A 25,530-nucleotide genomic window follows, 5' to 3' on the forward strand; every position below is an offset into this window, starting at 1 on the left:
ATTGTACTGTCCTTTTCACATGTAGGTAGTAATTTTCTCCTCAAAAATTAAACGTTGATTCTAACTGCGTACATAGGAGCTTTTTTAATCTGTTTCTTAATGCTGCGGTCTCATTTATGTCCAAAAATAAAATGCTACAACAAATACATTACTTTTCTTTAATGTATTGTTGTTGCAGTCTGTTCCCTATGTAAGGAAAGATTGACATTTAGATGTGTGCCAGTGCTACTTTACATCGAATCCTTTTCGCTTTTGGTGGGTTTTGGGGGTTGTTTGGTTTGGTTTTTTTCCAGGGGTTGTCTTTATTTCTTCTTCAGATACTGCGTCTTCTCTAGCTGTAGGTGCTGAGGGGCAGAGGTGGCAGGAGCAGCTTTCAGCAGCTGCCTTCTTTCTGCACTCATGGTGGTCAGCAGGAGGTTGGGTGGTTTAATACGAAGAAGTAACAGACCCTGAAGTTACAACCTGTTCACAATGTGCAGTTGCTTCTCATCACAGAGGGTGGTTGCCTTTCCTTGGTCTCAACAGAACTAAGGGAAAAAAACTTCATTCATTGTGTTTTGTCTGCTTGTTTGTTTTGGAGCTAGGAAAAGCTCCTGTGGAAATGCTGTAGAGACTTTGTGTAAGAGCTGAATCACGCTGATTATGATTTTTCTATCTTTCAAATGTTTGCTGTGATTTGAGAAAAATGCCTTGTGTCTGACATTAAAAATATGTTTCTTTCAAGCTAATATACTGATTTTTTTAAAACTTTAATTCTCAAATTAATTTGAGACTTCTCAAAGGTCTAAATAGAGGGTTTTGTATGTGTTACAAAATCTAATAACTAAAAATAAAATATAAAAGAAACGTGAGTTGAAATAAGACGCTATTTCAGAGTTTATTTTCTCCGAGACTGTGAGAGAAGAAATTCTGAAATTAGTTTCTAACCACCCTGGAAATGGTTGGATTAGTATGTCTGAACACTTTTTAATGAGTAATGGGTTCTTCCCCACCCCACGCCACCCCAATTAATTTTTTTTTTATGTATCCCACCAACAGGAAACAGTCCTCAAGATAGTCCTAGGAATTTCTCTCCCAGTGCCTCAGCCCACTTTTCTTTTGCACGAAGGTAAGAAGTTGTAGTATGCAGCATGCATTTTGCATAGAGGAAATGTTGTTGGATACAGATATTAAAAGGCGATTGCAAATATAGCTGTCAAGTCTATCACTTAGAATGACAAATGTTATCTCGCTTATGTAAACTCTTCTGAACCTCACTTGCAACAAAGTTGTACTGGATGGTTGATACAATGCAATCATACCTTTCTGAATTTAAAAAAAAATATTTTTTTTTAATTACTTAATTGTAATGGATCCAATTCAGACACTATCTCCTCATCCACTGAGGTATGGGGGAATTTTAAGCTACATCCAGGGTTTTTCTTACTGTTTTTCTTAACAATGTAAGAAGTGCATCTCTTACAAGAGCACTATTATAGAGGTCCTGAGTTCAGGGCCTGATTTTACTGGCAACAGCAATCCTGTCACCATACCTTTAATACCTGACCTTCACCTGTTTCGCTATCTGTACCACTGAGACAGTCAGCTCTGTCATAGGAGTGTTGTGAGGATTAATTAATGCTAGTAGAATTTTTGAAGATCTGAAGTGAATTTGAAGTGATCTATGAAGTAAATTATTATTAAATGAACCATAACCAAAGTTGATAGCATGGCATGGGAGACTGCCTGTTTGTGCTAGCGTGGCTCCCTATCACTTAACACCTTGTCAGCCTACCTCAAATAATGTGTTCATTAACTGTAAGCCTGGGAGGGTAAGCAGAGTTTGTGCTGACCCAAGAGTATATACACAAAAAATGAAACTGGAATGCTGTGCCTTTCCTTGCCATTAAGTAGTGCCAGGCATGTAACTGTTGCATTTGCAATGAGACAGCACTTGCCGCTATAGTTTTACTACTTTTATTTTGGGAGTTCAGTAAACTAGCTCACACAAGCTTTCAAAAGTAAGTGCAAGGAAATGGCTTAACTCTTTTTAAAAGCTGCAAAGGGGAGAAAACTTTACTTGTGTATTCCTTTTATCTGAATCTAATTAATCTGTAACAGTAGATCTTGTCAATCTTTCTAATAGCATCTGATGTCACTTTTTTAATCAACATCTTAAAGTTGAGTATTTCTTTTGAATCTACTTCCTCTTGATAGTATCTTTACAAAAGGAAGGCTACCTCTTCATAGATTACATTTGTTTGTGAGCATATTTTTAGAAAGATTCATTAAATCCAGAAATAGCTTATAATGGAAAAAGCAGATGTAGAAGACTGAGCATTACTTAGAAATACAGCGGGCAGGAAGTAGTTTTCCTTTCCCACCCATAATCAACAGAAAGTTTAAATCATTATGTTTTTGCAAACCTTAAAATTCAGGAGGAAAAAATTAATTTGTTTACCAGTGTTTCATTTGGATTTTGATCATTTTTAGAGCCCTGTAAATTGAATTCTTTAAAGGAATGCTAACACAAGAAGTTTCTGTGATTTCAGAATATTTCACCACTTCAGTGGGATTCAAGAAACTTCTTCAGAGCAATTTTCTGTGGAAACTGATTATTTTCTATGTTTATAGTGAAAATGCTTGATGACGCTTAAGTTTAAAACAGCATTAATGTAAAATTTTCTTATGAATTTGGTATGTGTGTGGTGGTTGTCTTCATATAACCTGTGATAGGTTGCATTTTGGTAGTAAAATGACCTGTGGTTAATGAGAGCAGTTCTCAGACTTCTGACTTTATGCCTTTTCTGTTATTTTGTAAATTTAATGGTGATACCAAGGAAGGGAAGGACAGTCTGTGTGTCTGCACATGCAGGTTGAAGGAGCAGAAGTGAGGTGGTGTAGGTTTATGGGTATTCCTTTTCCATCCACTGCCCCCCAGTCAGTGGGGATACCAAAAAGCTGGGCAACTGTGAGGAAGGGAGGGAAGGGCAAAGGAAATGGTTTGGAAGCCTGTGGGAAAGGAGGCCTTCCCAGCATAGCCGTTTCTCATCAGCTGCTGGCCACATCACACAGCGGTGGCAGCAAAGGGAGCTGCAGTGGGAATGTGGCCCTCTGCTAATGATGCCAGCTGGTGTGCTGGGCTGGAGGCAGCCTTCCCCAGGCCCCTCGGCAAGGAGCAGGAGTGTCACCTTCCTCTGCCCACATCTGGTGGGGTGATCAATGTCCGGGAATAGCCTGTGCCTCTGGTAGCCACCGCTTATGCCTCTTCTGCTGGTACATGCAAGTCCAGCATCTACAAGCCCATGGGTAGGTGACAGATCCTGCCTTCCAGAGCTTCTGGAAAGTGGGTAGGACCTCACTGTAAGGCTGGGACAAGTGGTGTATGAGTCCAGGGGAAAATGCTGTAGGGGCTTGCTACCCTTTTTTGCCGCCTTCTGTTATGGATGCTTCCTGTTCTCTGACTTTTGCTTCCCAGATAACTTTCGGTGATATCCCATCCCCACCCTCAGTGGCCCTTCTGTGTGAGAATTGCTCTGTGATGCAGGAACCCTGTTCAATATGAGTTACTCAGTAAGGAAGTAGTTTGTCTCACAGCTGCAGAATATATGGGTCTCACCCATGTTTAAATAACTTCCAAGTTCTTGTTCTTTCAACTGTGAACTTGTGCAGCTGAGCCAAGATGTAGAGAAAACTCCTTTTGGAATTGTTCATTCATCTGGAGGTAGCTCATGCATACCTGGGGGAAGGGGAGAAGGGAGGAGAATTAATGAATTAAAAACAAAATTAAGGAGGAGGAAGTTTTTTCCAGAGTTCAGTGTTTGATACAGTCAGCAGTCCTTCTAGCACATGTTCTCTTTATATTTTAACACTAACTATGTGCTGTAGTTTCTTTTCTCACACTGTATGTATTTGAAGTCCCAGAGACTTGGGTTGTGGCGTGTGGATGGATAAATGGGAGTAGGAAATAAGGTGAGTAAGGAAATAAGGCATTAGAATGGAGAGAAGCAAGGGGTTATTTTAGACAGTTAGCTTGACGGGCAGGTAAGCTGCATCAAGGCCTTTAATGTTCTTGATTTGGCATGACTTTAGTTCTCCTTTATGGAATTACACTTTTTGTGTAAATCACACCTGAGAGATGATCTTTGTACTGGCTGTAAAACAGTTCTCAATTCTCCTTTCCCCCACTATCATACTGTTTGTTAATAAAAACTTGTCCTGTTTTTTTATTTATGTATTATTTTGCTTTTTTTAACATATTTGATACAATTGTACTCCAGTCATGGGCACCGAAATGACAGGTAAATATTTCCTCCTCAAAAATCCAAACATGGCTCCCATAGCTGTTTTTTGTTTTGTCACTTTGAGTGTTCAAGTTCCATGTTGTCTGCGTGCAGCTCACCTCAAGCGGTGAAGAACAGAAACTGGTTTTGGTTATGATTTTTTTTTTATTATTATTATTCTGAGTGAGCATGATTTTTGCTGCAAAATTGTTTTTCCTGATTTACATATCTTAACATTTAACAAGTTTGTTTTTACCTAATGATTCTTTGCAGTTATTTGACATTAGCCTGCTAGTTTGCTGGTGCCCTGTACTGATGTCATTTAAGAAAGCACTACCCTTGTATTTCAAGCAGACTGTGGTGGTTATTCTGTGGTTCAGAGCATTGTGGTTTGCATTTGTTCCCAAGTTTTTAATTTGCTTCTCATTAATTTTCATCTCATGGACCTGAGAGTTGTGAAGACTCCCTGCGGTCCATTTCTGTGTGTATTAGTGAGACACCAATTCTGTGGAGCTGTTCATTCACTTTGTGGTTGTTTCATCTCATAGATTTTTAACTAGAAAAACACACTGAAAAAAAAATGTCTGTAAGTCTTAATCATCCCTGCTGAATGCTTGTTTATTGTGGTCCCCTGTGAAAGTTTACTCTTATTAAAAACCCTATTTGTATCATGCTTTTGGAATGCAGTTTTACACAGTAATACTTCCACAGATGTTTCTGTATTAGGATTCTACAGTGTTCATTTGACTAACCTTGGTTTCACAACAGGACTGATGGTCGCCGCTGGTCTTTGGCTTCTCTCCCTTCTTCTGGCTATGGTACAAATACACCCAGCTCAACTGTTTCTGTAAGTATCCACTTGGCTCTGCTAATAGATTTCTATTACATGCTTTATCTTCTTACATGTAGCTTGCTTCTCTTAGGAGAAGAAAATGAAGGTTTTGTTACTGTTGGTAGACTTTGAATTAATATGGGATATGAAACTGCTTTACTTCACTGAAATAAAAAAAACTTGAAGCAATGTGTGCTTTGCTTAGAGCTATTTTCTGGTAGTGAGTAGTGTTTATCTGCCCCCTTTTGCTCTGTGGGGCAGTGGGAGGGGAGACATACTGCCTTATTTTAACCATATGGTAGTTAGGTATCAAGTCTTAAGGGAGGTTGCCTTGGTAACAAAAAGAAAGAGAAGCCACTCTATGGCATGATTCATCCATCCTAGGTTAGACTGCTGTCTTAAGACGGGATGAATCGCACATTTGCCTGTCTTTTTTTCTTTGGCATGTGATAATAGGTTAGATATTTAGCATTTTAGATGACTGTAAGTGGAATAGAAAAGTCCTTTGGGATACATAATAGGATAAATGTAAGTCTAATTTGTTAGTTTTTGCCTGTTAGAGCAATCCTTTTGAAGTTATCTTGTATCAGCCCCCCTGCCATACATGTACCATCTGGCATGAGATGTGTACCATAGCAGGGCATGAGATCCTGCTTCCATACTTCGGAGCTAGGCAGTGGGAGAAGTATGAATCTGTACCTTTGGGCATCTTGCACACCTCTGTACTGGAGAGGAAATACTGGGTCCTATTACAACCTGGAACTAAGCTGTCTGTTGTGATAGTGACACCTGAGAGACTGGGGAGATAGAGCTGTGGAGTAAGCCTGCTTTGGAAATTGCAGATAGCTGATGTTTTGACAGTTACATTACGTCTTCTGCAGTAGAGGGCTTGGTCCGTGTGGACCCAACTATGACTCTGCAAATCTGTTTTGTATCTTTAGCCTGGTTTTTTACTTTTAGGGTTGTATCATTAACAAAAGTAGTGTTTTATGAATGATACCTATTAATGGACACCTGATATCTGATTTTTTTAAAATGTTTTTTCTACAATTTAAGTAAGCTTTCTCTTCCCCTGGGTGTGTTCTGTTTCTCTTGTGATGAGTTCCACATCCTGTACACTGATGAAACATAACCATTTTGTGTTACAACCAACTCTTAATTTATTTTTGTCCACAAAGGCTTCTGGAAAGTCAAGTCAATTCTTGCTGACTTCAAAGCAGGTTGAGGGATTTCATGTATCTTAAGAACTGTTTCTCAGCAGCACTGATTTTTGACCTCTGCTTTCCTTCCTGTGTAGATCTTACTTTTGCCAAGGGAATTGCTTGGTTTCACATTAATTCCCTAACCACTTTCCATAGTGCATGTTTGTACACCTTTCTTTGCAACTAGATCAAATATGCTGTGCTCTTCACTTAACCTCCTTTATGTCAATATATTTTATGTGAGATAATAAGTAATTGCCATAGCAACTCCATCATTGTTTTAAGAAACAGGCTTGTGCTAGAGAGAAAATGAAAAGCTGTGTCAGAAACATATCAAAACACAGTTTGAATTTTCAGTCCATACTCATATGCTTCCTCTTTGACATCTTCAATTTTAAAATGGTAATTCTAGTTCGTATATTTCTTTCCCACTTAAGTTTACTAACTACTGTATGCGTGCTGGAATGTGGAGCAGTTTTACATCATTTTTGCATTTCTTATGAAAAAATACAGCACTGTTATTTATGGGCTTAGATATCTTAACTTTCATTATAGACTGTTATTGAGTTCTCCCTTGATATTTCCTGACTAGACCACATCATATAAACGTTAAAATAGATGTCTTGCCTAGCATTGAACAAATAGTTTCTGACTTGTGGAAAGAAACCTGTTTTTCCAATAAATTAAGTTTGAATTTTGTTGAAGAAACCAGCAGTAGAATCATAGAATCATTTAGGTTAGAGAAGACCTTTAAGATCATCAAGTCCAACCGTAAACCTAACACTGCTAAGTCCACCACTAAACCGTGTCCCTAAGACCCTCATTTACACATCTTTTAAATACCTCCAGGGATGGTGACTCAGCCACCTCCCTGGGCAGCCTGTTCCAATGTCTGACAACCCTTTCAATGAAGAAAATTTTCCTAATAGCCAATCTAAACCTGCCCTGATGCAACTTGCAGCCATTTCCTCTTGTCCTATCACTTGTCACTTGAGAGAAGAGACCAGCACCCACCTCTCTGCAGCCTCCTTTCAGGTACTTGTACAGAGCAGTAAGAATTGCAGAATCACAGAATCATTAAGGTTGGAAAAGACCTGTAAGATCATCAAGTCCAACCATCAACCTAACACCACCATGCCCACTAAACCATGTCCCACAGTGCCATGTCTACACGTTCCTTGAACACCTCCAGTGATGGTGACTCCACCACCTCCCTGGGCAGGCTGTTCCAGTGCTTCACCACTCTCTCAGTAAAGAAATTTTTCCTAATATCCAGCCTAAACCCCCCCTGGTGCAACTTGAGGCCATTTCCTCTTGTCCTGTCACTTGTCACTTGGGAGAAGAGGCCAACACCCACCTCTCTGCAACCTCCTTTCAGGTAACTGTAGAGAGCGATGAGGTCTCCCCTGAGCCTCCTCTTCTGCAGACTGAACAACCCCAGTTCCCTCAGCCGCTCCTCATAAGACTTGTGCTCCAGACCCCTCACCAGCTTCATCGCCCTTCTCTGGACACACTCCAGCACCTCCATGTCCTTCTTGTAGTGAGGGGCCCAAAACTGAACACAGTATTCGAGGTGCGGCCTCACCAGTGCCAAGTACAGGGGCACGATCACCTCCCTGCTCCTGCTGGCCACACTATTTCTGATACAGGCCAGGATGCTGTTGGCCTTCTTGGCCACCTGGGCACACTGCTGGCTCATCTTCAGCCAGCTGTCAATCAACACCCCCAGGTCCTTTTCTGCGGGGGGGCTTTCCAGTCACTCGTCCCCAAGCCTGTAGCGTTGCATGGGGTTGTGGTGACCCAAGTGCAGGACCCGGCCCTTGGCCTTGTTGAACCTCATCCAGTTGGCCTCGGCCCATCGATCCAGCCTGTCCCGATCCCTCTGCAGAGCCTTCCTACCCTCAAGCAGATCAACACTCCCACCCAACTTGGTGTCATCTGCAAAGTTGCTGAGGGTGCACTCGATCCCCTCGTCCAGGTCACTGATAAAGATATTAAACAAGACCTGCCCCAAAACCAAGCCCTGGGGGACTCCACTTGTGACCGGCTGCCAACTGGATTTCACTCCATTCGCCGCAACCCTTTGGGCCCAGCCATCCAGCCAGCTTTTTACGCTGTGAAGAGTACACCCGTCCAAGCCATGAGCAGTCAGTTTCTCCAGGAGAATGCTGTGGGAAACGGTGTCAAAGGCTTTACTAAAGTCCAGGTAGACAACATCCACAGCCTTTCCCTCATCCACCTGGCGGGTCGTCTTGTCATAGAAGGAGATCAGGTTGGTCAAGCAGGACCTGCCTTTCCTAAACCCATGCTGACTGGGCCTGATTGCCTGGTTGTCCTGTACGTGCCCCATGATGACACTCAAGATGATCTGCTCCATAATCTTCCCCGGCACCAAGGTCAGGCTGACAGGCCTGTAGTTCCCCGGATCCTCCTTCTGGCCCTTCTTGAAGATGGGTGTCGCATTTACTAACCTGTAGCAAATGTACTGTAACCTGTAGTAGAGAATTCATGCCATATATTTCTTATGGTTAGGTTCTTTTCTTTCTGTTTTTTATCCACTGGACAATATATGGGAATCGGAAAATGGAGACTGGAAGTGTGCCCATCTAATTGGTTTCATGTACTTTTTCAGAATCTGAAACAGGCAGCACTGTGCAACCTCCTCCTCCACGTTCTTACAAACTCTTAGAGGCAATGAGAGACCACTTCACACACAATAGCCTAAGTGTACATATAGAATGCTCCCTTCTCAGTGCTGGATAAATAAGATTCACATTAATCCAGAGATGTGTCAACTGGAGACCAGAAACAGTTTTTGCACATCACAATAGAGCATGATTTTGATCTTTACAAGCAATTGGAATTCAAAGCAGGGGCAGAAGGGTCTATCTGTGGTAATCACAGTTATGATCAGGTGAGTGTAGCTCACCATTTCTTGTTAGCCTTTTTTGTTGTTTTTTTTTAATATTGAAAGTTAAGAGATTGATGGAATTACCAATATAATGAAGCTCGTGGGTTTAGAAATGGCACAAGTACCACATACACCAGTTCTCACAACAAAGTTGAAATTAAATGAAAATATCTCCTGCTAAGATTATTTGATTGAAAAGAAACTTTTGGCATATTGTATTCTAGCAAAGTTGGACCAGATCTTACCAGTTGTGAGATGCAGTTGAGATGATTGTGTGTCTTCTAGGAGAGCAAGGCTATAAAAATGATAAAGTGAGAGAATATTCAGTTGCATATTTTTGCCAGTAGATTATATTCTTGCAAGCTTATTTGGATGGGGAGTTGGTAGGGTAAGGAGATGAGGAAGGAGACTTTGGGGTTACATTGGCTGGTATTGGCTGCAAATTTGTCTTTCTGTGTTGGAAGAACAATTTGCATTGCCATGATGCACTGTGGTTGTGCATACTAAAAATGTGTTAAATCTTACATGATTTTTGGAGCCGCTATTCTAGAATGCCAGGAGAGTTAATTTTTTAGAGTTTTGCTATGAGAATTTGGATTTGTACAGACAGGAGAATTCAGAGCTCAAAGAAACCGCACTGTGTGCCTGTGATGGTCCTGATACAACTGAGAGTCATTAGCGAAAGGAAGATTCTCACTTTAATCCTGTTGTGTCTGGGCTCTGTGATACCTTATATGAAGAAAAGTGTGATACAGGTTATTGTCTGCCTGATCTTCCTGGAATCCCCTGAAGCCAAAGTAGAGATTGATTTTATAGAAAGAGCCATCTGTGATGGTCTGTATTGGGAAATTTCCCTGTGCTAGAGTATCTGTCGTGGTTTAAGTCCAGCTGGCAACTAAGCACCACACAGCCACTCACTCACTCCCCCCCGCCCCAGCGGGATGGGGGAGAGAACAGGAAAAGTAAAAGAGAGAAAGCTCGTGGGTTGAGACAAGAACAGTTTAATAAGTGAAATAAAATAAAAGAAAATAATAATAATTATGATAATAATATAATAAAAATTGTAATGAAAAGGAAAACAACAACAAGCAGGGCAGGCAAGTGGTGCAAATGAAAACAATTGCTCACCACCCTCTAACCGATGCCCAGCCCAAGCAGCGGTCCCCCGGCCAGCTTTCCCCCTAGTTTATATACTGAGCATGACATCATATGGTATGGAATATCCCTTTGGTCAGTTGGGGTCAGCTGTCCCGGCTGTGTCCCCTCCCAACTTCTTGTGCACCCCCAGCCTACTCGCTGGTGGGGTGGTGTGAGAAACAGAAAAGGCATTGACTCTGTCTACGCACTGCTCAGCAGTAACTAAAACATCCCTGTGTATCAACACTGTTTTCAGCACAAATCCAACACACAGCCCCATACTAGCTCCTATGAAGAAACTTAACTCTATCCCAGCCAAAACCAGCACAGTATCTTTTATCTTACGGAATGTGGCTGTAGGAAATATGCCGTGAGGTTAACTGCAACTAGCTGCTATAGCATGATGTAAGAAAGAACTTATCTATGCTGTGTGCTGAATTATGCATGGTAATGTGCTAAGGCTGAATTTCATAAATGAGTTACTGTGACTCGACAAGTTACTACCTATCATGTGAACTGTGGTAAATTCTTGGTGTTCATGCTTCTTAGCCTGCAGCAACGCAAGGTGTTGCAATCTTGCTAACTTCAGTTTGTTCCGGTATGATGCAGCCTTCCCAGGTAGACCAGTCCTGCACAAGTTAACCTTTCCCAGCAGTGGGTTTTCTTCTTTTTTGCTTTTAAGAGACTACTTCATAAGATCTAGAGTGATAAGTAATCTTTTCTTAAGTTCCTAGGAATTGGGATATATTCAGCCTTTACCACACAGGTTGCCAGGAAATTATGAAGAGTGTCTAGTTTCTGTGCTTACCAGCCTGGATGTTACCTGCTGACCTTAGCAATGTAGGGCAACGTTTGTACAGTATGAAAGTTTGTTCATTTCCCTCACTACGGATGATGCAGCAAAGAAGCTCTTACTGTGTTGGCCTCCAACAAAAGAGCAGCCAGGCAGGACCCTTGGTGTTCTGTATAAGAACACAGATAAGAACAGTAACGTGCACATAAAGATTGACATATAAAAGAAAATAATCTTCTTGAAAAAGCCTGAAAAGCTCTAAAAAGATGTGCAAGTTTTTGGACTTCTTCCCCTCTGCTGGTAAAATAAACGGAATGTCTGCATGGTACCGAGTAGCTTTGCGCAGTCGTACAAGGATGTTTGTGACTGATCTATCTTGGAAACTAGTTTTGGTACTAGAAACAGTAGAGCATTTCCCTGTCTACACTTGTCAGTCGAGATTAGCAAGGCTGGTTGTTAATGCATTGAACTATGCATAGTTCTTTACAAGGACATCAAATCCAGGCTCAGGGAAGTAGTTTCAAAGTTCTACCTGCAAACATTTAGTGTGGCTCAGGTAGGTAGCTGTGCTGCATAAAAGACAGTAAAATATGATAGTATGATCATCTGCACTGCTTTATGTAGTGTGGCTTTATACATGCAATTTGCAAGGCTAGTTACTGTGGTGGCACTTCCAATTTCATACCTGTCTGTACATTCCAATTTTATACTAAGTGGATGGTTTGAGTGTAATCCCTTTCTCTTTTGTCAGCCATAGAACCTGTCTTGATAAATGTATTAAGTTCTTTCTCTTAATTTTGAATGTACAGGGGTTTATAACAAAATAGCGTATTAATTTTTTCAGCAAGAATTTAGATTATATTTCATGTTATTTTAAAAGGCATTGATAAAGTCTTAAATATGGATAATGAAGTATATCTGTTATGTAGATTTACAATTTGTGTTGTGGCACTAAGTTGTACTCTACAGTTATCATACTTACAATGTCCTACTCAATTAATTTTCAGCAGACCCCATTTTAACTATTCTTACATATTGGTGTGTGTTACTGACATTAGATGTCATCTTTGACTTAGAGAAAATTTAAACATTTGAAATGCAACGTCTCTTTCTTCTGGGACTGAAGTAGTTTTTTTTATACTTACTCTATATTTAGCTCATTAAGTTGAGGCATTATTTATTTTCTTCTTTAAGTTGGTAGTCAGACATGGGAAATGGTAGCTATAATTTTTAAATTAAATAGCTTTATTCATGAGCACTGAATATGGTCTTGAAAATTTTTTTTCACTCTGATAGAAGCTTGTGTTCTGTTCTCTTGTAGTCATCCTGCTCATCCCAAGAGAAGCTACACCAGTTACCATACCAACCAACACCTGATGAACTACATTTTTTGTCTAAACATTTCTGTACCTCTGAGAGCATTGCCAGTGATAACAGGTGCAGGACCACTGCAATGCGCCCTCGGTCCCGAAGTCTCAGGTGAGTTTCTCTATCTGGAAATAGGGGTTGAATCTAAATTCACGTATTCTGGAGCAGCATGGTTTTGTACACTGGGGGCATTCACTATTTCTGAAATTGCTGAAGTATAATACAAGAAGTATGCATTTGAGGCTGAATTACAAATAGTCCTTTTAAATTTTTGGTCCTGGTTTTTGATCGTGGCTTACTTCAGTGGTTAACATTGTAAGCTAGGTCTTAATGAAGCCAACTAACCTGCATGAACTGTCTTGATGAGCTAGTCATTAATGGTCTGACTGTAGCACTCATTCTCTTCCAGAGTTCAAACTGTTCACAGAATGAAGTCTTTATTTGCAAAACTAATTCAAAATGTATTTATATCCTAGGACTGTCTGGAAAGAAACGTGATAAAGAACAAATGAGTGGGCAGGGGGGTAGGCACTGATTTCCTTGTTTCCCAAAGACTAGGCCTCTGCATTTCATTTGCAGTGGCTGTTTAATGTGTGTTTTATCCAAGATCAGTTCTAAACTGTCAGAATACTTTAGGTTTGGAAAATGCATATTAATTTTATGGATAAGTTTTCAAGAACTGGAAGGAAAAAAAGGAAGTATTATATGTCCAATTGTCGTATTGATCCTTTCAACAGTTTAAAAATAGTTTCACAGGTATACAAATCTTAAGGATTGAGGTTTTTAGTGCCATATATTTTAACTCTGCTTTTTGATTATTTTATTTTAAAATCTGTGTAGGCTATTGTGGCAAATGTAGTTGCTACCTACATGAAACTGCACAATGATTACTAAGAAAAAAAACCCTGTTTCTTCATTAGAAGATTACAAATTGAAAATGTGTTGTATTTATTGCCACATCTTCAATTTTTTTCAATTTCCGTTATGCTTTTAACACTTAAAAAATGAAAATCTTCCATTTGAGTTCACCGAATGTTTACAAATTCTCCAGGGAAAAAACAAGAGCCAAGCATTTTCAGAAAGGGGATTATGCTGCAGAAGTGTTGTGATGAAATTATCTACCTACCCTGTCCTCAGTGGATTTGCACATAGATGTCTTTAACAGATTGTCCATATAAGTTAAAGGACCCACCATCTTGGGACAAATGTTAGTGTTCATTTTTGTCCATTTAGAAAGCCAAAAGCCAGTTCTTCTGCTCATGCAAGAAACCCCTATATACATGTTACGATAAAGCCACTCCTAGAGGATAACATGCCCTTTGTGGGGTCTTTTTCCTAGTCTACATCTTTTAGACCAGACTGAATGGACCAGTGGCACCAACGCAGAAAAATGAGATGATTTTTCAAAGGAATGTATAACAAATGATGAAGCTCATGATAGCAAAAAGCAGTTTTGTAGGTCAGCTGAGGCCATGGGTACTTTTTCTGGATTGTTTCCTGCAAGTCTCATGCTTTTCTTAGAAGCATAGTGCCCCAGCATTGATGGAACTCATGCGTATGTATGGCATTATTTGTAGGAAGTTGCTGCCTGTATCTGCTGGTCAGATTGAAAATAGATTGTTTTGATTTTTTTAAATGATCTGTTAGAAAAGAAAAAGAAAAGAAAAAGCTCGTTTTTAACTTTTTCTCTTGCAGCTAACAGAGTTCTTGGTCAGGTCTTGCTATTTTTATCGTGTGTAACCTTCAAAGGGGCAGGTATAGCCATAATTAACAGTTATATATATCTCTGTTGCCCTTCTGAGAAAAAGGTGATGTTCCCAAGTGTTGCGAAACCGCCTGTACCCTGAAGTGTAGTTGCAAACCAAGAAAATAACATAGTTACCAGTTACATGTCAAGCACATGAAATAATCTTCAGGGCCTGGTCAGAAATAGAAGAAAGGAACCAAATGTACTACCGATGAGAAAATGTACCTTTCCAGTGAAGCCTATGTTGACTTCTTGTTGCAAATAAACTGTACAAAACTATAATAACTAATTGTAGTTCATGCTGAGGCAAGTTTAAAGGGATAATTTGCTTTGCTTACAGCCCTGGACGTTCTCCTGCCTGCTGTGACAATGAAATAATTATGATGAACCATGTGTACAAAGAAAGGTTCCCAAAGGTAATGAAATATATTTGAGATACCTAGTATCTAAATTGATAGGCTATGCAGGTTTTAAGTAAGTGGTGTTTTTGTTATGGGAACTAATGATCCAACCCTGTAATGGCTTTCATAAAGTATCTCCAAGCTCTTATTACAAAGATAAAGAATAATACTAAAGAAAATCCCTGCTAAGAACTGGACATTCATTTGGCAAAGCTGCTGAACTGGTTTTGAAATGAATCATGCTGGTAATATATTCTGATTGGAAACCAGCAGTACGTTCGATTTCAATAGGAGGTGTGTATTTGGGGCATATGTACACCAAATTAGTAAACCAAGAATAGTTTCTGTTGCTAAGTCTTGTACAGCATCTGCTGATACACCTGCAGATTCCTTCCTTTCATGGCATTTATTTCTTTTTCCAAACATTCACTATACACTTACTTTACTTGTGAATATCAGTGCACAGTTGTGGGGGTTTGACTATGAGATACCAAAGGAGGACACGTTGTTGTCGTGTACAGAGGTCTGATACACACCAATGCGTTCCTAGGTGCAGGTGTGTAGCTTGGAGCACTGTGCTCACAGTTGCTCCTAGGGTTTTGATGACCCCTGGAAGATAAAATAAAGTAAAGCTGACACTCTTCCAAAAAGTGCCTAAAAAATATAAGAATTTTCTTCATATTTCTTCACAGAAATATTAAGAGAGATTTGTCAGTATTTGCAGAGCGATTGAGCAGCAATCTGAAGTGGAACTGCCTGCTTATTTCAGTGTTTGAGATATCTAAGAGGTGTGGGATTATTTTTTAATAATAAAAGTATCTTTAAGGGCTTTTTTAAGCATCTGCAGTTTTGTGAGAACCAGACAGTTGGTTCTGTGCCACAGACACATATAGCAACCTGCAGACACATCTGGCAGGACCTGTGAGCCTGTGGCTCTTCTAATCAGTCAGTGTTCATTCAGACTCTGCCCAGTGAAATATTTTCGTGGTATAATCTGTATGAAAGGAAGGAAGATACTCTGGTGTGTAGTATCTGCAGTTTTAGCAGAACAAAGTAGAATCCCATGAGTTCTCTTTTTTTAATTATTATTTTGACTTGGACTTAAAGTTATACAGTCATGGGTGTTCCTTTAGTTCTGTTTAGTGATCGTCACAAGACTAGCGCACAGTTAATCACCAGTGGCAGACAAAGGGGAGGATCTGTGTGGTAGAACAGTAAGGCTGTTGCTTTTCTGGACTGGTAATGTGGGGAAATGTCATCTGTCACTTTGCCTTTCTGTTTGCTTGCTTTTTTTGCTTTAGTCATTTCACACATTCCAGCTAAGTAACTTCTTAGGCAGTACAGAAATGTCGCAGAATCAGAAATAAGCTTTGAGGCTGTTAGTTTTGTGTAAAGCTGATTTAATGTATTGTGTATCTGTTTGTCTGTAGGCCACAGCTCAGATGGAAGAGAGGCTTCGGGACATTATAACAAATTATTCTCCAGAGAACGTCCTTCCCCTGGCAGATGGAGTGCTCAGTTTTACCCACCATCAGATCACAGAACTGGCTCGAGATTGTTTGGATAAATCCCACCAGGGCCTCATCACGTCACGATACTTCCTTGAATTACAGCAGAAATTAGACAAATTGCTACAGGAGGTATGAGCCATGAGAACTACTGTTATGTTTGCTTGAAAAATTGTTTAAATCTGTTTGCCTAGGAGTTGTTGTCTTGAAATAATTATGACTGTTCACTCAAGTAATTGTCAAAGTGGTATTCATAGCAGTTTCAGCCTACATAATGACCACTACAAAGACTATAAGGCATCCTAGTGTACTAGTCTGGAATAGATCGGTTGTAAAGATTATCAGAAACAACAGAATTTTGTCATGCAGTGTAAGTTATAAATTGCTTACAGAAGTGTGTGCATAAGCCCTAAATGAGGAGCCTTGCTATTCCATTTACTGTGGATAAATGAGGAAACATACACGCTTTCCGTGTTATCAACCCGACTAATTGCCTGCTGTGTTGAGAAAGCAGACAGCAACCCTTAGCTTTCCATTAGCTAGAGGTTATTTAATTATTTAAGTATTTATAATAGTCCTTTCATAATTAAACTGTTTATTAACAGAAATAATGTCATTTCCAAAAGTGTTGAAACTTCTGTAGAATAATCAGCTAAATTAATTACAAAGAACTTGGAACTTGACAGAATAGATGTGCTATGGTAAGTCACTGTAGTTGTGAATGTATCATTTTTAAAACAGTGAGTACAGCGTGTAACGTATTCATTTGTTTGTGTGGTATTTGATAGCACATTATGAGCCAAAGTTAGTGTGATAGACCAGCAGATTTGATATTGGCTTGAAATTTTCCAGAGATGTTAAGATACCATGCCTGTCTTAATTTATGTTCTTTCTTCTGCTTGCTTTTGAATGCAGGAGCAGTTGCTAAAGGTTTTGGTTGATTTGGTTTTTTCCTATGTTGCTTTTTTGTTAACTGCTATTCAGTAAATAGGTTTTCTGCAACTACTGTATTTTGAACTTTTCATAAAGCAATGCAAAACTTAAGGCATCAGTGATCTATTTCTGGATTATTGAAACCCTATTTTTTAAACAGCGAAAAAATACATAGAGCTTGCTTACTAGTCAAAAGGAAGTTTGAACTATAAACTTCTTGTGAAATACTCATGTTTTTGTGATGCCAAAGTGCAGGCAGAGTTGGCCAGTTGACTGGAGATACCTATCTATGAATTATGTTATGCTAGTGAGAATGTTAAAATACAAGCAAACATGTCTAAGCTAAGATTCACTGAAACGCTGTTAATCATATATAACCCTTAAAATAGCTACACAGTAAGTAGAGTTTAGAGTACATGTTCAATCATTTACTTGACATTTTATGTAAAGATTTCCTGTTCTGCAAAAACGTAATACCTTAAAATATTCAGACTTAACTTTTGAGTCAACTTCGTAATACCTGTTAATAGCATAATATGACAGTAAGAAAACTTTCTCCTTGCACACTCGCTTATGGGCATTCAGTTGTGCTTTGGATTCATGTGAATCATTTGTTGTCAATTCCCAGCTGTGATGTTCAGTAGAAAGCTGTATCTCCTACTGTTACTTGGCACGTTGTGATTACTTTGGATAACCAGAAGACTCCCTTGAGGTTTGGGCAGCTTAGTTCAACCAACGTTGCTATAATTCTAAGGTTAAGGTCAAGTGGACCTGAATGCTTTCATGCTTCATCCCTCTTAAATGTAACATGTATTGAGTCTTTTGTTTACATATGCACCAGAGTGTTCACAAAACTTTACAAAGGTGCTTTAAATTTTGCTTGTGATTAAAATAGTCAGGTTCTTTGTTTATGGAAGAGTTTTCTTTGGACTTGTTTGATAGTGTGCAGAACACAAATGCTTGTGTCCAATTAAGGTTCTTCCGAAACCTGTTGCAGAGTGCTAGATGTTACTTGTACCTTTTTCTTTTTTCCTTCTTTAAACTTCACAGGTTAATTCTTCTCAGATACTAGGTGTTTTTTAAAATTGTAGTGCTTGTATTAAGAGCAGTATGTAGCTTCATATTTTCATTGTTTTTTTTAACTTCAAATATATAAGATACATATTATATGAAAAATACTTATTTGTCCTTATTAATCACTTTTTAAATGTTAGTTTTTTAATTCTCTTTGTGGTTTTCAATAAGCAAGAGATGATGAAAAACTTAAGTCTGCAGTTTCTACTATTCAGAACAAAGAAATGCTTTGATATTTGAGTGAAGGGCTATTAGTATATTTTAATCAGGAGAATATGATTTCTTTGCATTCATTAGCATCCTTAAATTATATAATTTGTTCTTAGAGGGGAATATTTGAAAAAAATTTGGTGTGTAGTTCAGACCATTGTGCAAATGTTATCAAACCTTCTAGAAGTATTTTTTCTGTATGTATTCTTTCATAGCATTTTCCCACCTTTGTTGTAATCTTTGTAGAACTCAGTTTTTCATTGTCTTTCTACAGGTACCTTTATATAGAGTCTCTCTGCAAGTATAGGTTTTTTTATATTTATATATATATACACACACACATATATATGTCATCGTCATGCTCATAGGAAATCACTATCAATTTGGCATGGATGTTGCTTATGTTTATTATTATTACTTAGGTCAGTTTTCATTTCGTCCTAAAATTATTAACAAATTGAGACACAACTGTGCCTGTAGAGACTTCTGTGTTCTATGTAGTTCCTTTTGCAAGACTGATGGTAATAATACTGTGTAAGTTGGGGGGGGGGGGGGTGGGAGTAGTATGTATTATGTCCATTGTAGGCACTTTTATTTTGTTGTTACTGTGTTAAAATTGTACAAATGGGATTATTTCAATTTGAAATTACAGCATTGCTCAAATCCGTGTTATTTCTGCTAGCATCTTGAAATTGACATGCTGTTTATCTCAAGCCCATGCTTCAAACCCTCAGAGGTGTCCCATGTATCATACATACTTTCCTGAGTAGCGCATCAAATGCAGTTTATTATCACTTTATCTTTTAGGCTCAAGAGCGATCAGAGAGTGGAGAAATGGCATTTATTAAGCAACTTGTCCGAAAAATCTTGATAGTTATTGCTCGTCCTGCTCGCTTACTGGAATGCCTGGTAAGGTCATGGTTACTATAAGTAGGTTTTTCACTTGTTAGTGTAGGAAGGTTTCTGGCTTAGTATTCAAGGCCCTTTACAATCATTTTTTGAAACATGGCAAACAAGGGGGTAGAGCTGCATTGTTAGTGGGATCCTTTCTGCTTTTATTTCAGGACCATGGGACTGGCAGGGATCTCCTGCAGTTGTGTGTGGTTCCCTGCTATTGCAAATATGATGTTATAGAATCCCTTTCATCAACTAAGGAAGCTCCAGGTTGAAACCAGTTGGGTTTTTCTGTTGATTTGTTAGACTTTGCTATTCCTTGGGAAGACTGTTCTGGAATTGTAGTTGCTTGGTTGTTCTTCCGTTGTTGTTGTTGTTGTTGTTTTTCTTACAAGTTTCATAATTTTGTTTCACTCAACAGCTGCCAGAGCTATAAGCAGCTTGCAGTCAGCTCTGCAGTACCTGATCTGGGATCAACAGCAGCAGAGGGGTTAGGGTATCTGGTTGTACAGATAGTTGGAGTTATACTGGGGACCAGAAGGAGCAGAAGAGTTAACTTACTTATGCATGAGCATAGCACTGATGTTGCCAGACTGGGCTAGCTTGTGTGTGGCCATGTGGATGTGTTTCTGCTTTGCCTGCCTATGCTGTGGGAGCTGGGATGGCTCAGGTGCAGGAAGTTGCTCCTACACGCAGAACCAATGTGCTTCAGTTGTTCAGTGGAACTAATAAACCCTCACAGAACACAGTGTACTCAGGAGGATGGCGTAGACACCCAAATACCATGTAAGAGCCAGTCTGAGTTCAACAGGCCTGGCAGGCAGCCTGAGCTGACTTTGTTGAGCCACTCTGCTTGCCAATACCAGGATCACAGTGTTGATGCTGCATACAGCTATTTGAGGCTGGCAAAGCTTATGTGGGAGCCACCAACCTGCTGCTAGACTCAAGTTGTGCCTGAAAGTGTCATAACTGCATTTGCATGGCACTGCATCTGAGCTAGTAAGCCTTTCTAACCTGATTTTGGCTCTGTGCTGTGTCTCTTCATCTGTGGCACAGTTAATCCACAACCTGGCTCGCTCAGCCATGGGCATTTTGAGAGCTGCCTCTGTTTTGTTTTGGAAACACCATGTCTCAGTGTTCCCAATAGCAGTTTGTTCATGATTTGCAATTCAGAAGGAATCTGAAATAAGGTGTGTGTTCTGAATCAGTATGAAAGAAATGTTTAAAAAAAAAAAAAAAGGCAGGCTTAGAGGACACCTTAGCATGTGCTGCCTCTGCCATTGAATCCAAACTTGCGTTACTCCTTCACTTTGAAGCTTGAAATGCTCATTCCGTATCTAGTGTGGTCTTTCCTGCTCCACTCACAGGGTTTTCATAATCTTTCTCCACCTCTTCACCCAATTTCTCATACAAAGTCTTTTTTTCCCCTCTGGTCTATGTCCTTCTCTATCATCACACATCCAAAAATGCCCTTAAATACATCCTGTGGGCTAACAGACTGAGGATTCTTTATGATGCTTTGTCCTTCACTTCCATGCTTGCTGGCTGTCTCCCACCTACCCCTGCTGTCATCATTGTCTTTTAGCTTTTTAACTCAGGTTCTCTCTTGGTGACCTATTTGACCACTAGTTCATTCTCCATAAATGCTAAGTTTTATAGCTAGCTGGTCCAACTCTCCATTCACTTAGTTCCCAGTTTCTGCCCTTGGGGTTTTATCCTAGGCTACTTGCTCTGCCTTACCACGCTTCAAGCAGAGCTATTGTGCATGCTGTATCGCTCCTTTTGCTGGGCCTGCTGATGTAAGTGGAAGGACAGTGTTGCGAGGCCAGGAGGTGACTGTGTCTCTTAGTTGAGAGTTTTAGAGCAGCAACTGCAGAGAAAACCTCCACAACTTCCTTAGAGTGTTTTTACTTTAGATGGGATCTTTGTGAGATTTAAGCTGGAATGTAACAAATCTGCACAGTATGTTTCTACAGACACAGGCAGCTTGAACAAATTTAATCATACTGTCAGAAAATAATACATTTCTCATGCAAGAAGGTGTTAAGCCTACTCCATAAATGTCACCAGAATCATGAAATCTTACAGAAACAATATTGTTGTTTTTCCATGTGTTCCTCTGGAAACTTTTGAATAATACTGGCTGATATTTCAGAACGTCTGTCTGAAATAGATACTAGCAGCCTCTGTAAGAAAGTTTATAGCATTGTAGGAAATAAATGAAGCACTTCTGTCATGAGGAGTTTCAGATACCATGCAGTAACGCTGTCAGTGTTCTGATGGTGATCTTGGCTCAGGTATTCATGGTATAGGAATTCCTCTTTTTATTCACTTGATAGTCATATGAATAAAGCTTTTGCGGTTTTATATGTGCCAAGAGTTACTGCCAAATATTGAAAGATTTTTCTCCATTTGTACAAGGAAAGTGAACACAGAGCTGGAAGTAAAGACCAGAAAATAAATTCTTCTTCTAATTATTCACGCGTGTGTATGTATATATGCATGTGTGTGTATATTTAGATAGATTTATATATATACTCACACACATATTCATACGATTAAAAGTATCTGTTTTGAAAAGACCTTGAATTACTAGCAAGTGGAGGAGAAGCTGTATATCTGCCGCTGCAGCAGGTAAAGAGATGATGTTGGTTTCGTGATGAAGGTAGATAGGAAGTCTTGGCACACATCATCAAGTTGTTGTGTTCTTCAGTGCCAAGGAGTAGTAACATAAAAGAGACAACGGCTTGGGACAGCATGTCAGATAAGGAGAGTAAGGCTAAAAAGGCATGTGATGTTTAGTTACTCTGTTCAGATTTTTAGGCAGTTTAGCAGCATCCTGAGACATTGAGCTAAATAAGAGAGTTTGGGCAGTTCGTGGGTTTGTGGTAAGTCCTTTGGAATAGGCTGGAGATGATGAAAATGGTTTCATGACAAACGAAAAACTAAGATTGTTTCCACAAGACTGAAAACTAGAAAGACATTTCATTTCAGACACACTGCAACTCCTCCTGGTAGCCGCAGCAGTTTGGATGCTTCCAAAATGAAACATGATACTAATTTCTCAAGCTATCTTCCAGGTTGGGACGTTATGTTCCCAAGTCCTGGGTAGCCTGAAGAACTAGGACAGGAGCCTTGTGACCCAGCACGCAGACTACAGCCCCATGGAGTTATGGCAGGCCACGAAATGATTGGCAGGGAAGCTAACTAGCTCAGCAGTCTGCCTGGCTTCCGCAGATATTTTTGACAGCACTGACTTACTCCAGCAAAAAGTCTGTTCTGTTACATCAATGTTTCATTACTCTAATCGGCTCTCACTTTATTAAGCATTGCACCTGTTGTGATACATGGTTGGCACGAACATCTTGAAGAATGTAATGGCTATGTGATAGGTGTTTTGGTGTGAATTCATACCAGTAGGTAAAGTCTATTTAAAAAAAACCAAACCTTTCAATAAACTTCCTTGTTCCTTTCAGTGCTTTCCTATTTTTATCATCTACGCAGGTAGTAAATGTATTTCCAAGAGACTTCAGTGATAGGCAGGAGGGTTTTGAGTTTCTATTTTTTTTTTGTTCCTCTTTGAGGCTTGCCTTTTAGGCATGGTATAAATGATAGTTGTAATATAGTTGATTCCCAGAGGAGGATGTTCTGTTTCTAGATTTGGAACAATTTGATTGGTAAAGTTCAAATGTTCTTGTCAGCAACTTAAGATTTTGGCTTCATTCTAAAGTTAGTGATTTATTTAATTTTATTTTCCATAAAACATAGTGCATATATATTGATTAAAAATACTTCATTTAGAAGTAAAAGTGGAGAGCAATATATTTACATAGTTTCTTTATTTCATTAGTGGATTTTTTTATGCAAGTGGCTGCAGGGAGCTAGTCTTCTGTATGTGAAATCTTATCGCTGCTGGTTATAGGTCATTTCACTCTGAATGTTATGGGAAGCTTTGAGGGCAAAGAACTTACTATTCTTATAAATTAGTACTCTGAAATAACGGTATGAAATTCCATTGCTTACAGCATGTTACATTGTATAAGAATCATAATAGAGTAATAGACTACTAGTAGTAGAATAAAGAGGTACTGTTTTTGGTAAGGGAGATGTCAAATATTTGCAATAGAAGAAGCAAAGGAAGTTTTTGTGTTAGGTGTTAAGACTTCAGTTTCTACAGAGAGAATGATGGTGATGATTTTTCTTCTAGGAATTTGATCCTGAAGAGTTCTACTATCTTTTGGAAGCAGCTGAAGGCCATGCTAAAGAGGGGCAAGGCATTAAAACAGACATCCCTCGATATATTATTAGCCAGCTGGGCTTAAATAAAGATCCTCTGGAAGGTAAGTGCATCTCCTGGTCCAGCTATAGGCTCCTAGATTCTTCCTTCTCAATGTGTTTAATCATTCTTATAATCTGTGCATACCTGAAAAGGGTCAAAGTAAAGATGGTAGCAGAACAAGCATTCACTAACCCTCGCAGTTCTCTCACAAACTCAAAGGCATTAAAAAGGCCGTCTGAGATTTTTCTGTTGTGAGTATCATTCACAAATACACTGTGTCAATGATACTCATCATCTTCCAGCCTGGCAATGCAACTTTCTTATTTCAGCTGTAGCTGAAATTTGCTGGTACAATTTGATGGCTACTGTTATCCAACCATAGGTATAAATGAAACTGGGCTGAGCTGTTATTTGCCCTTCAGTGCTCCCAGGCTCCCTCATCTTAAAGTCCCTGAAAAGGCTATCTCCTATTCCTGTTAAAACGTCAAAGATTTTTCTGGGTAATATATGTGTCCATGTTAAGGACTTTTGTAGGGACAACTTGGGTTCCAATGAAGGTATTGTCATTGCAGAATATTTGTTTGCCTGATTCTTCTTTTACGGACTGTGTTGAGAAAACTGAAATTACATCTGTCTCCTAACCACACCATCTTCTCTTCCATCCTGAGACCAGGTTCTATCACTGGTAACAACTAGAAATTGGTTCATTGTGTTCAGTGCTAGTCCTGCAATTTGGAAGAAATTGGCAGAAATGCCATCATGGAAAATGAGTCCAGCTAGTGCCATTTAGCTTGTCTTCTGTGTGATGACCCAGGACAAGGGGGATATCTAGGAGAGGACTTGATAACACAAATAATAGCAAGAAACTATGATGAACTTGTTTTTTAAACAGTTCTTATGATGCAAGATCACATTTCCTTACATCAAAGGAGTAGTATATTGTGTGTTAAAAGAAAACCATTTTGGTCAACTTCAGCAGCTTGTAAAGTTCAGCACTGCCAGGTGTTGTCAGGAATTTGGTTAGATCTAATTCAATTAGATTGGGTATTGTTATAGATTATATTCATGTTATGTTAACAGATTTAAAGAAAGTCACGCCTATTATTAGTCCGCTTCCTATCTTCACAGAAAAACTTCCTCACCCAAATGTAGTGATGTTATTATCTAAGATACAGATTAAAGCAGCTTTGACGCTTTTTGCTTGGATTTGGAGTGCAGCAAGGATGCCAGACAGTTTGGGAAAATATACATAAATACTGTTTTCCATGTGTTACTGGGAAAGATCAAGAAGTAACTTAATTCTCTGGAAGTTGAAGAGGTGTCTGGATTTGGAGAGCTGTTTGTCTGGCCTAGACTGACAAATCATAAATTCTTCACTGATCAAGTATACAAGGTTTAATTTGGAGTGTGAGTTGAGGGTTTAGTATTATTGACCCTGGTTCTGCCACTTGAACCCCAGCTTACTGATTGACTTTTTCTGGCCACGTGGATAAGTGTTCCTCAACATGAGTCAAGAATCTGACACTGCCTAAGTTTAATAATATCTTTGAATTTTTTTAAACAGTTTATTGTGAGAGAGGTCCAGAGACAAATGCTACATACAAACAAGGGTTACTATTTTCTCAGGCTAAATATTTATTTTATGTGAGTGTACTTAATCTAGGACACATAATTACATTAGATAAATTGAGTATTAATGAATATAACATAAACTTCAAAGCATTCCAGGATAATTGAATTTTTTTTTTTTTCCTGAGGGGAAAAAATGGGCTATGTGGTTTGACAGTAAATACTGAGGAGTGTATGATGCATGGATTATTGATCTTTGGTTCAACTGGAGATTTGGGCAATTGAATTATTTTGTGTATCATTTTAAAGGTTAATGTGTACGTAGATTTGTGATCAAATAATTCAGGCCACCTGATTGGTGTGAATGCTTTCCTGCCACCTTACAAAAAGTGGTATTTATAAGCAGTATA

General features: G+C 39.2%; 1 protein-coding gene across 1 annotated transcript in view; it reads left to right on the top strand.

Moving 5' to 3' along the window:
- MAST4 (microtubule associated serine/threonine kinase family member 4) overlaps positions 1-25,530 on the top strand; it is a 304,832-nt gene that overhangs the window by 236,357 nt on the left and 42,945 nt on the right. The window contains exons 7-14 of the mRNA XM_059833920.1: positions 1,039-1,108; positions 4,260-4,280; positions 5,031-5,109; positions 12,459-12,616; positions 14,593-14,668; positions 16,084-16,293; positions 19,186-19,287; positions 23,480-23,612. Coding sequence (XP_059689903.1) covers positions 1,039-1,108; positions 4,260-4,280; positions 5,031-5,109; positions 12,459-12,616; positions 14,593-14,668; positions 16,084-16,293; positions 19,186-19,287; positions 23,480-23,612 — 849 coding nt within the window. The remainder of the gene's footprint in view (positions 1-1,038; positions 1,109-4,259; positions 4,281-5,030; positions 5,110-12,458; positions 12,617-14,592; positions 14,669-16,083; positions 16,294-19,185; positions 19,288-23,479; positions 23,613-25,530) is intronic.

Source organism: Gavia stellata, chromosome Z, assembly GCF_030936135.1.
Source record: "Gavia stellata isolate bGavSte3 chromosome Z, bGavSte3.hap2, whole genome shotgun sequence".
NCBI lineage: Eukaryota > Metazoa > Chordata > Aves > Gaviiformes > Gaviidae > Gavia > Gavia stellata.